Consider the following 12,824-nt stretch of genomic DNA (forward strand, 5'->3'; position numbering starts at 1 on the left):
AGCGCCACCGTATGGACAGAGGAGCAGCGCATCGGACAGTGACACAGCAGGAGGCGGAGGGGGGGCAGTGAGCCAGACCGGATCCTTCATGAGGGAAGAGGCCAGGGACAGCCAGCCAGCCCCGGCTTCTCTTCTCTTCACTGATATTATTCTGTATTGCAAGCCCCGGAGCCCGAGCAGGGGGCTGCGTTAGTGTTCGTAGGATGTCCCGTCATGAAGGTAAGAATACACCTGTACACAGAGGTGTGGGCATGTCAGGATTTGTGGTAAAAACGTTGACAGAGAACCGCCAGCTAACGTCAGCTAGCTGAGAATTTCTTGTTTTGCAGCTCATCCTAGCTAGCGTTGGCTACTGTTAGCAGCAAGGTTGCAGTGCAAGTTAATTTCGTGGGCACGCATTACGGCGGCCACAAAATGATCTGATATATATATATATGAATCTGATAAAACGGACCTTGCAGTTGACGCGAATGTTTCAGAAAATGCACGACGGTCAGCGTTAGTTTACCAAAACAACGCTGACATATGAGCGGAAGAAGCTAGTTAACGTTGGCTAAGTGTGCTAGCTAGCTTGCAAGCTAACTGGTGATAGGTTATGTAGGTTAACGTTAACGAGCTGGGGAGCAAGGGGGAGTGCCGAGAATAAGGAACATAGGAGAGCAGCGGATCCCTGATGGCGTTGAGGGGTCGAGCTGGTCATATAGTTAATGTTAACGTTAGCTTGTTTTAGCTTCCTTCCTGGTAAAAGTTGGCCCGTGGATTCCAGTTTCGCGAGCTAACATTTAGCAAACCAACATTCACCTCGTCCTTGTGGCCAACCTTGTTGGGCTTGAAGTTCACTGTTAGTGTCAAGTAGACGCCAGTTATCACTGTCAGTGTGATGTTTCAGCTCACCAACTGGTAGAAAGTTGAGTTAGTTAAGTCTACCACAGCTGACTAGCTCGTCAGCTAACAGTTAAGCTAACGGTAGCTGTTTTATTTGTTAATTGGTTAGCCAACAGCGAAGGTTAGTCAGGCCGGGGCGGCCTTTATTTTCCATGCCTGTGTTGTTGTCAACTTTGCTGTCAGTAGTGATCGAGTTATTCATGTCTGAGATGAAACACGAAGTGGTCATCGTCGTTATTGTCATCAACGTTTCTGCAACAGCTAGTCGTCAACCGCCGCACAGCAGGATCCGGTGGCACTGAGCTTTTACTGCTTGCTAGCTATGAATGGAGATATGAGGGAGTTTAGACAGCCTGGTGTCATACAATACACCGAGGCTGCACGACTGTCTTAGTCAATCAAGAAATGCCTGGACTTTTAAACAGAGAATCCCATGTGTTACACAAGGTGAAAACCTTTAGTACTTAATGATGGAATGAACTTTCTGATGAGGATGGCTTTGTGAATGAGCTAGGTATTGTGAGTGTAGGTGTATGAAAAGGTGAATGAAGCAGGCACTAGTTTATAAGTCTGTATGTCACTTTAGAGTTAGAGGATTGCTACAGGGAGTTGACACAGTGTATCACACCTGCAATATATGATGAGTGCAATATCCGTGTAATAAATATACACAGAGTCGGTGTTTAGTTTTTATGAGCTGCTGATTGTGAAGGCATTTTATTTTAAAACATTTTTGAACATAGCCGTATTAATGTATTACAACCAAACAGAAAAAATGAAAACATCCAATCCACATCACCCATTTCTTAACACAACAAAAACAAAAGCCAAAGTACAACCAGACCAACAAAATACAATACAGCAAAGTCAAACATTGCCATCCAGTACACCACCACAGCACAGCAAAAAACATTAAATCATCTTCCATCACAACCTCAAATAAAACTTAACATTACTACATATAGATGTCATATTTATCGCATCTTCTTAGATTGCATTATACTTAATTTACAGGTGTTCATGTTGTTATGTGCCCCACGTGCATATCATACCTTTGAGGAACCTTGATCCAGTAGTGATCTTGAATGTTCCTATACAAAAAGGAGCAATCAGCTCAAAATAGAAAAATACAAGTGTTTAGCATCATTTGTTTGGTCCGTAGCAAGCAGTCCAACCAGATTATTCTTAAAATGAAAATCCTGCTTTTCACCACGATTTATCTTTATTGATATCTTTATATTTGCAATCATGTAGTTACCATTCTGCATAATTCTTAATTAAGTATGTTTTGAAGTTTAACTCTTTTTGTAACAAGTAAAAACATGGGTCTTATTTTTCAATGTAATTCATTGACTGAATATAAGAATACATTTCTGAGTCAATGTTGGTCTGAATTGTTTAAGGAAACCCCAGTTGGAACTTTGAATGCAATGCTTAATGAGAACATAGAAGACATAATAACTTTTTGCCAGGGATTTGTTTATATGATCTATATGTTTTGGATAAAATATTCCTCAAAATCTGAAATTCTGAAACACTGTGTTTTAAAATTAACTGCATAACCTTTTCAATAGGCTGTGTTGATCAACTTAAATTAAGTTCACATAATGTGTAATGATAATAATAATAATATTCAACATCTAACCTCTCTCTTTTCTCCTTTCTCTTGTCATGCTTCATTTGTATTCTCTTAGGCGTGAGCTGTGATGCATGTTTAAAAGGCAACTTCAGAGGCCGACGATACAAATGTTTAATTTGCTACGACTACGATCTGTGCGCATCGTGCTATGAGAGCGGTGCAACTACAACCAGACACACCACAGAGCATCCCATGCAGTGTATATTAACCCGAGTTGACTTTGGTAAGTACAGTTGATATTCATATAAAGCTAATTAGAAGCAGAGTGCCTATTCCAAATTGTAAAAATATGAAAAGTGTGGATTTGAGCCATATGTTGTTTGACATTCTTTGTTATGATATTTGTAATATTTGGCTACATTTTATATGGATAGGCAGATTTTGATAACTAGCTGACAACCTGGCAAGAAAATACAACTGTTGAGCACAATGTATGAACATTTGCTGCATCTCTACAGTACAGCTCTACGGTTAACCACAAACCAAACTCAGTATCTATAAACTGATTGTCTTCAGCACCTGAATGTTAGTTGGGTGTCAGTCAACATTCAACATTGAACTATGGAAAAATTAAGTTTTTTTCATCTAAGGAGGGAGGTGGGTTTGTGCATGTGCAAGTTGTGCGATGGACAGTAGACCAGTTTCAATGCTGTCGTTGCAGAATGACAAAAACAAAGAACAAATAAAGAAAAGAGATGCTTTCAAATTGTTTGACTAGGTTTTCAAACTTGGCACAGTGATTATTTTTTTTCCTTTTTAAAATGTCAACATGCACTGCACACATGCAATTCATGGTAATTTTTGTCCAGTCATAATTAAGATAGGCGCCTAATCCTTGCAGTCTTTGGTAACCTTCCTTCAGTGGCTTTAATAAGCCTGCACAAGTAAAACTGTTACAGTGTAGGTTATCTTCTGTTGGCACTGGCTTTTGCTTTCTGACGGGAAGGCTGCTCCCAACTGGCTTAGCAGTGATTGATTTGACCCAGACAGTCTGAGGAGTGTTTGGGAGTCTTTTATTGGGCTCTGGGCTTTTTTTTATTTTTTTATCTCTAGGTAAATTTTAAAAATGTAGTGGCAGTGATGATAAAAATACTAAAATCCTACTTAGACCATACTTACTGTAAATTCAGTTACTATTAATATTTAATCAGCTTGCCAGAGGGTGTGGTATTATCTCAGATATAGAATAATTGTGAGATTATGATACTGAGTTGACCATTTTCTTGTTTTTGGATGATGCTTCTATATTTTTTTTTATTTGCTGTTACTGTGAAATATGTTGGTGTTCATCCTTTCACATATTGGAAATGCTGTTTTACAGTCTGTTAGAAAAATACAAACTGCTGCCAAAAACACAGCAGAAGGTGCAAGCTCGCAAAGAATTCCTCCTTTTTGTGGTTGTGGTTTTGTGTATTTTCAGTTTGCTTGTTCCAACCAACTGAACTAACTGTTGGTTGATGGATTCAAGTATTTACACACATCTCAGTTTAGTGGTTGAACAGAATATGGTAAAATATATCCTGTAATATGGCAAAAATGCTATAAACAACAATCGACTAAACTTGCTTGGACTGAACAGGTTTTTATAATTAATCTTCTTCATATGGGCTTTGATATGATTTTATTTGTAGTTACATCCTGGTACAAGCTGTCTTTTGAACCTTTTAACTCACTGTTATTGTCAAGCTCCTGAGTTATTTTCAAGATTCTTCACATGGGTGTTTATCATGTATGATTCTGTAGCAGCTTTGATAAAACTTTGGATCTGTGTAAAAGAAACGCTTCAATCTCAGCACCTGAACTGGACTTGCAGATATTTTATTGAGACTGAATGCCTCTCGGTTCTCCCACAGACCTGTACTACGGTGGAGAAGCATTCTCGGTGGAGCAGCCTCAGGCCTTCACATGTCCCTACTGTGGCAGGATGGGCTACACAGAGATCTCCCTGCAGGAGCACGTGGCTGCAGAGCACACAGAGACCTCCACAGAGGTGGTAAGTTGATGCCGACGCCTCACTCACAGCCACCTATGAAATCCTGACTAGATGTTTGCACAGATCTCAACACCTGAAAACATTTACATGTGTGCTGACTTACCTGGCATGCCTCAAATGTTTTTCTCATTTGAGTAAATTGAACCAGTGTCTGAGAATGTTCCTCACATTAGAGGAGCCTGTAGGTTGTGACCATATGGTGTTGTATGTTTACATCGTATTGATTGTCTTGCTTCACAGTGTCACTGTCGAAGCCTAGTTCTGATGTCAGCCTCTGACTGCAAAGAGATCAAACTGCAAGTGATGTCGGGTAGACTGTGCAGCTCTATTTATAGATAATCACTGTTTTTCTTCTGATGGCAAGAAAACATTGGGTTGAACTGCTGAGTAAATACTTTACAGAACCTTAGTACGTGTCTTGTACACTTTATGTGACAGCTGACTTTTTTTCCTAGTGCATGACATTTATTATAGGTTTTTTTGGTGCGATTCCTCTTTCTAGATGACATCTGATTTTCATAAATTTTAGGACTATACGTTGTTAACTTGTTCAAACCATTCAAATTATATGTGTTAGAGTGGCACATGTAAATGCTGTTGGACAAAGAATGTCCCTACTCTGAAATTAGTGTTCATTTTGAAATTATTTCTGGTTAGAGGCGTATTAATTGTACCATAGTGTGAATAACAGTTTTACTAAATCTTTAGTTATTTGGTTGAATCAGTTACGTTACTTCGATAGTACAAAATAACAAAATGTTGATCTTCAGTCGCCCAAACACACTACTGTTAGTGAAATGTTTTCATGCCTACCTCTGTGGTTCTGAACCATTGTCATAACTCTCATTAGCTGACCTGAAGCTGTGTGGGAAAGGTGTTTTCAGTCAGTAAGTGACTATTCATGGGTAAAGACTGTCAGGGTAGCCAATTAATGTTCAAGAGTGAATGACTCAGTTAAGGACTGTGTCCCAGTTCAGCAGTCAGGCAACAAACACCTTGTGAAAATCCTAACGTAGATCACAACCACAGATATTGTTTTGGTTTGTCATGTTATGTCAGTCTTTAGGATATGATAGTAAATTGTCCTTTGAATGTAAACAGGGATGTTTGGCAAATACTTAACCTCATCATTTTGACTAAGTCAACACTGGAGTTGAACTCAGCTAATTTTGACTTTCAGCCTTTTTAAAAACAAGAACCTAGCAAAATCACATGCTTTTCACAGTGTCCGTGCTACAACAGTACAGCTCATATGTCATTCTGTGTGGCAGCTGACTGTCACATTTTTGATGGTGGAGCTTCCACCAACAAATCAACTTCTTCATGTTTACACACAACATTTGTACAGTGGATATTTACTAATCTCAGTGTTTGTTCAGGAGGACCTGGCACCAACCTGCAAATGTTGAATGTGCAGTGAAGTGTGTTGATAATGGCATGTACGCTCTCTCTTCCTGTCCATTCTAGATCTGCCCCATTTGTGCAGCACTGCCAGGTGGCGACCCGAATCATGTGACAGATGACTTTGCTGCTCATCTCACACTTGAACACAGAGCACCCAGAGACTTGATATCCTTTTCAAGTAGTAGTCCCACCTCCACATGCATGACTAGAACCTGCCTGAATTTGTGTTTCACTCAGTTGTATAAAGAGAAGCAGATATCTTTGTGTTATCTCTGTGGAAACTATTCAGATATTGATGCTTATATTACAGGAAAGAAGCGATGCAGCTTCTGTCACAAAGATTACTTTGTCATTTTAAAGATTAGCACACCACGGGTGCATCTGTTCACTGAAACTGACATTTGTTGACATTTTGCTAATAACATTAAAGCTTCCTGTGGTACTTTTCCAAATTACTATGGTGGCTGACCAACAATGAGGTACAATATCAGAATATGTGCTGTAACGATTTCATGCTTGTTGTTCCATTTTAAACTAAATTAGGTGTCTCATACCATTGTGACATCAAGTAAGGGGGCTTCACTCAAATTGATCACTTGGTTACGTGCTGTTTGCTGCAGGTTTGGTGCATAGAGGAGGAAAGGCAACTTCACCTTTTCCTTCAAACTTACTTGTTTGGCCTTGTCCTTACCTTAAAAAGAAAGTCATGATATGTAGTGGTAAATAAAGTGCACCGTGAAATGTGATGGTGAGTGTTTCTACACAGTAGATTGAATGCAGTTCCGTGCTGCGTTTTGTGTTTTTGGGCTACTCCCAAGGTGTTATTGTTATAAGGCTTATTGGATGTTTTGACTCCAAGTGGCGTTGTAGTTTAGAGCGTTTGTAGAAATGTACCGATCCAGTCTGGATGGATATTGATGTTGATACTGGCCAGGTTCAGTGAATTGGGCGTTGGTTGTGATGTGACCAATCCACATTACAAACTTACTGCAGCTTCTTTGTCATTATAAATTTCTTCCCCACTATTAGTTACATTTGTTCAGTCTCACCGGGCCACCAACTCAGTTTTTATTGCTACAACAATCCCTGACTTCATGTTACCTTCCATTAAAATGTTTCCAAATGTTTAACTGAGTGAGGTATACAGAGAGAGAGCACTGGTGTTGGATGGGCGCTCGGTATTGACAGATACCCTAAGTTAAAGTATCAGAATCATTATCTGGGGAGGACAAGCTGAATTAGAGCATCCCTAACAGTTTGCATTGTTTTTATCACCTGCCAACTGGCATGCCACAAGCACTGCAGTGATATGACGCACATTTTTCCCAAATGCACAAGGCAGTAACAGTTGAGGGCAACAAAAATTTGTAATGTGCCAGTAAAAGTGAAGACTGCAAACTATGTAAATAATGAAGGCTTAAATGTATTATTGAGATCACATGTTCTGTTCACATGTGATTGAGTATGAATCAAGATAGTTGGAAAGAGAGCAATTTAAGCAGAGGACAGTTTAAAAAAACAAACAAACTGAGAGTTGCACTCTGGGATAGACTCAGAGGTCTGATGACAGCAGTCTATTTATAGAGTATTTGAATGTGCGCTGTGGAGAAAGCAAAAGATGCAAACATGTAGTTAAATGAAACACGGACAGAATGGGTGCATCTTAAGCTCCACAAAATAGGGCCATAGCTTTTGTTTGTGGTGCCTTGTGTCTGATTTTATGATATTCTGAGAGCACCATGCAAATGTGTTAGCAGGTTCAGAAGGCCTGAGTGCAGTGAGTATTTAGAGGAGTGGCAGTGACGGTTTAAGTGCAACTTTGTAACTACAAGTTGATTAATGAATGTGTCGAGCATCAGAGAGTTAATTGTTAACAGTTTTGATCACTTAATGATTTATGTAATTTTACAAGCAAAAATTCAAGTATTTGCTGGTTCCAGCTTCTCAAACATGAGGCTGTTTTCAACATCCTCATAGAGATATCTTTTGGTTTTGACCGTCGGTCCGATAAAACAAGCAAATCGAAGATACCCATCTTAGTAATGTTGGTCCATTTTTCACAGTTCTTTGACATTTTATTAATCGAATGTGTAACCAAAGTAGATAATATCACTAATTATAGCATTAATTAAAGAGTTATAGCACTATCCTGCTCTTAGTATATTCCTTAACGGCGAGCTTCACGATGAGTCCAGTGGGGTGCGGCATGTGAGGAGGATGTTTCACCCTGGGCGCGGGCTGGGAGGTCCGCGAGCCCGCAGGTCTAACATGCACTTCACCAGCAGCACCACAGGGGGGCTCTCCACCAGTCAGAGCTCCTCACAGAGCTCCAACTACAGCAGAGAGGCCATGGACCCCATAGCAGGTCAGTCACACAACGCACACACACAGAGGAAAAGCCACGGTGTCATGGTGAACCCATGCTGACGTGTGATGGGGGCGGCTGTGGCTCAGGAGGTAGAGCAGTTTGTCCACTAATTAGAAGGTTGGCGGTTTGATCCCCATCTCCTCCACGCCGCATGTCGAAATGTCCTTGGGCAAGATACTTAACCCCCCAAATGCCCCTTATGGCTGTCCCATCAGTCTATGAGTGTTCGTATGAACGTGTGAATGAATGGGTGAATGTGGCAAGCATTGTTAAGTGCTTTGAGTCAGTAAGACTAAAAAAAGCGCTGTATAAGAGTCCATTTACCATTTTGATACAGGCAGTACAGACTCCCTCTGAGGCACGTAGTTGTAGAACAAGAAACTGTGGAGCCTGATGTAGGTTAGATAAAGACTATATTATTGTTAGTACAGCCAGGAATAAGACAATTATTCCTTGTTATTGTTACATTCAGTATCGCCCAGCTGCAGCTGCAGGAGGCCTGACGCACACAACACTAGTGCTCATTAATACAACAGACGTGTGGCTGTCATAAATAGCCTCGTTTATTAAGTTGTCTTAATATAATAGTTTCTCAGGCATACAGATGAATTACCTGCAGCAGTATAGATATTATACAAGGCTAGTTTGTATTTCGTTTGTGAACTTAAGGGTAGTCTGGTTAATACAGTAATGTGTGGACAGAGTTGTTGCTGTGGCAATTTCTTGTTTTTCCTGTTCCCAATTTTAATCCGGTTCAGTGCTTGGCATTCGCCATGTCAGCTCCAGCTGTGCCATAATGAGGGTCCCTGTTCAGTCTGCTTCACAAACAGGGCACCAGCCTCCTTTTGAATGACCTGTGATACCTGCTGGACCGTCGATCTGACCGGTCCAATTTTAGCTTTAAAACTTCACTGCCGAGGGTCTTCTCATACTGTACATGTGGGTGTTGTGCTACAGTACTGTGCTTTTTATTTGTGGATCAGAGGCTGTACAGCAGTCCTTCTAGACTATTGCTCAGGTTTTAGTTCTGTGACAGCTATAGCTCATTAATGCTAGTTTTTAGGGAAAAAAACAATGTAGCCAATTTGACATATTTACTCATCTTAAGTAAATAAAAATAATCTATGAAAACAGTTGCATTATTTGAACTAGCATCAGTATTATTTTATCAGAGCCTGCTGTCTGGTAAACTGGTGTACGGCCTCACACCTTTCTGAGAACTGGTTTTTCTGATCATCTCATGATCACATGATATCTGTCTTTTCTCCGTCTTGTTCCTCCAGAGCTTCTGTCCCAGTTGTCGGGGGTGCGGCGTTCAGCAGGCGGCCAACTCAGCTCGGGTCCCTCGGCCTCTCAGCTCCAACAGCTTCAGATGCAACTCCAGTTGGAGCGCCAGCAGGCCCAGGCTGCGCGTCAGCAGCTGGAGACGGCCCGAAACGCCACCCGGGGCGGGGGCCGAGCCAATGCAATCCTCAATACCAATTCAGCTGCCACAAACCCCAACCCCAGCGCCAATCACAATACCAACCCCAGTCCCAACCCAGGTCCACCTGAGTCTAACACACAGCATACTGCACACAGCTCCCAGTTTCTACTCAGCAGGTGGGACTGTCACTCTCATTTTTTGCATCTACTTTAAATGTCTTTTACTTTAAAGTCCCTCTCCACTCAAACGTGTTTTGCGTATTGTTATTTCATTTGGATGTTTGACCTTTGCTGTGCAGAATTGTGTATGTGCATGACACATGAAAGCTCTTTTCAGATTCATCTGTTGAAGGATGAAAGTGTCTCTGTGCTCACTTTAACGGCGACCTGTGGAGTTCTTCTGTAAACAACGTTCCTTTTACATTCAGTGTTAATCATGTTGTGTGTATTTGTCTAAAAGATGTGTTATATCCGTTTCCTTCCTCATAAAACATTTGCAAAGCTGTTGTTGGAAAATTTTGAAACCCACATTGTTCACATCTATGTTCACTTGCTAGCAGTCCTGTTCTTACCTTTCTTTATTGACACATTGCTGCATTTCTTGGTGCATCACCACCTCCTGTCATTCAGTGGAATAAAACAGTTGTGTATCATGTCAAACGTGTGCTTACATATGACAAATAAAGTGTGGATCTGCTCATAAAAACATCACTCCAGACACCCATTGTCAAAAACTCCACAGGGCCCCTTTAAATGTTTAAAGCATGTATCTACAATTGTACCAATGGACGTTTTAGTGAAGTAGCAGTATAGCAATTAAACTAATGAAATGAAATTTAAGAATTTTTAGATCATTTTTATGTCTTAAGGGGAACTTTAAATTGTTCTTTTTTTTTTATTCTCTACCATCACCCAATTTGTCATCTACCTCTCTTCCTCTCAGCTTTGACATGTATTTCATTACTGTTTGATCTCTCTCCCGCAGGCTGAGCGAACCACGGCTGTCTGAGGCCGAGCGGCAGGCGTGCGAGGCCCAGTGGGCCGACAGGAGCCTGTTTGTGACGGAGCTGCTGCTGTCCACATTGCTGCCCGACGAGGACGCCTCTGCCTCCTCCTCCGAGGACGAGGACGACTGTCACGGCTCGTTGCGGAATTTCGCTGACTTCGAGGCCATGGGCTGTGTTGAGGTCATGACCTTGGACGTGGCACTGGAGAACCTCAACCTCAAGGAGACGACCCCGGCTACCAGGCCAACGAAAACGACGCCTAAAACAGCACCAACGAAGAAAGAGCCTCCTGCGCCGCCCCTTTGATGAAATGGCCACTCCCTCCCCTAAAACCACCATTGTAACTGGCTGACTGCTGAGTCAGTCCGACTGCCAATGGATGACAAAAAAGAGACTGCAGTTTTTTTTGGCTTTGTTTTATTTTATTTTTCTCAGTGATTGTCATTTCAGCTCTGTCGCTCCCCACTCAACCCCATGTTTATTAAGTTGTGTACATTGAATAAAAGTAGTGAGACGAGAGAATGTGAAAGCAAGCAAGCGTGGTGGGTGCGTGAGAGAAAGAAAAATAACTATATAAATATATTATAGAAAAATCTATATGAAAGTTGATAATCAATTCCACATAACCCGTGTTTCCTCTAGCAGATGAGCAAAGCGTAGTTAGCCGTTTAAGAGACAAACACGTCACACACTCACCCAGGGAGAGGAGGCAGACAGAAACCTCTCCAGTAAAAACGCTGCTGTGTATTTATAGTTATTAATTAAAGAAGTGCTTGGATGGTTTACCACAACTTAAGCATGAGCTTAAATCACCATGTGCCCATTTTTAACTGCACAGTCACCAGACGGGGAGGTCTTTCTCTTTTTGTTCAGACACCTGAGTAACTGTAAATTAACGGTGCTGAGTGCCACATCACTGGCATTTCCGCACCACACACACACACACACACACACACACATACACACACACACACACACACACACATACATACATACACATACATACACACATACATACACACAAACAGACTGAGGACTGCATTTGGTTACATTCATGTCCAGTCTCAGTTCCCTCCCCCTTATGTGACATCACCTGTTTTGGGTCATGTGACCTTGCTTTATATCGACTGTGGGCACTTTGGTTTTGAATTGCATATCCAGTGTCCGTTTGTGTACACTACAGATGCTCTACATAAAGGCGATACACACCTCGGAGGCAAACAGAGATGAAACAGTCTCTTGTGTGACCATTTTCAGGCCTTTTCTAACATGGAAGAAACACAACAACCCTGGTCTTCATATGGTTGGTTGTTTTTTTGTTTTTGTTTTTCTCTCTCTCTCTCTCTCTCTCTCTCTTCTCTCTCTCTCTCTCTCTCTCTCTCTCTCTCTCTCTCTCTCTCTTTTATGGAAGACCAGATGCTACTTTCTCAAGCTTCCCGTGATTGAAATTAATCTTCTCTCCATTACTCTTGAATGCAAAGATTACTCATCATGTGACTTGAAGGAGAGAATCCTGTATTGCTCTTTCCATTAATTTCTCTCAGTCAAAAAGATCTTTGTATGCCTCCACTGCTACCTGAAGAAATGCAATGTATGTTTTTGGCTCAGCAAACAAGCCAAATCACAGGGTAAACCTTTCAGTTTGGAGGACAATAAAAATGTTTTGGATGGAAATGAACTAACCCAATCCTGCTCTCTGGTTTGTGTTTTAACTTCTTTTCTTTTTTTTCTCAGTTGCTAACTTCCTGGCGAGCATGTACAGCATATGGTAAAAATAAACACCTATCTTACAGGTCAAGTTCAATCAGTTAGTCTTGTCATCTCCTGATGCATGTCCGCACACACCGCTGCAGCGCAAGGTGAGATTAACCTGCTCAAATAAGTGCAGGTGATATTTAAGTAGACTGAAGTAACAGAGGACAGAAAACTCCAGAACAAACATGCAGTATCTCACTTAGGCTTCATAAGAGTGCTCCACCCATTTAGCATGTATAGAGAGTAGTGGAGGAAGTATTCACTTTATGTCAGTAAACATACTAATACCATTCTGTAAAAATACTTAGTCACAAGCAAAAGTCTTTCATTTAGTATATTAACATAAGA

General features: G+C 41.1%; 1 protein-coding gene across 1 annotated transcript; it reads left to right on the forward strand.

The window, feature by feature from the left end:
• Positions 1–59: 59 nt before the first annotated feature.
• On the forward strand, positions 60–12,408 carry LOC111654925 (E3 ubiquitin-protein ligase KCMF1-like). Its single transcript, XM_023406104.2, has 7 exons — positions 60–219; positions 2,580–2,747; positions 4,378–4,517; positions 5,985–6,086; positions 8,106–8,286; positions 9,573–9,891; positions 10,700–12,408. The coding sequence occupies exons 1-7, from the start codon at positions 204–206 to the stop codon at positions 11,025–11,027; spliced, it is 1,254 nt and encodes a 417-aa protein (XP_023261872.1). The 5' UTR covers positions 60–203; the 3' UTR covers positions 11,028–12,408.
• The last annotated feature ends 416 nt before the right edge of the window (positions 12,409–12,824 follow it).

This window comes from Seriola lalandi, unplaced genomic scaffold (assembly GCF_002814215.2).
Source record: "Seriola lalandi dorsalis isolate HSWRI2012SDOR001 ecotype SW California unplaced genomic scaffold, Sedor1 jcf7180002054294, whole genome shotgun sequence".
NCBI lineage: Eukaryota > Metazoa > Chordata > Actinopteri > Carangiformes > Carangidae > Seriola > Seriola lalandi.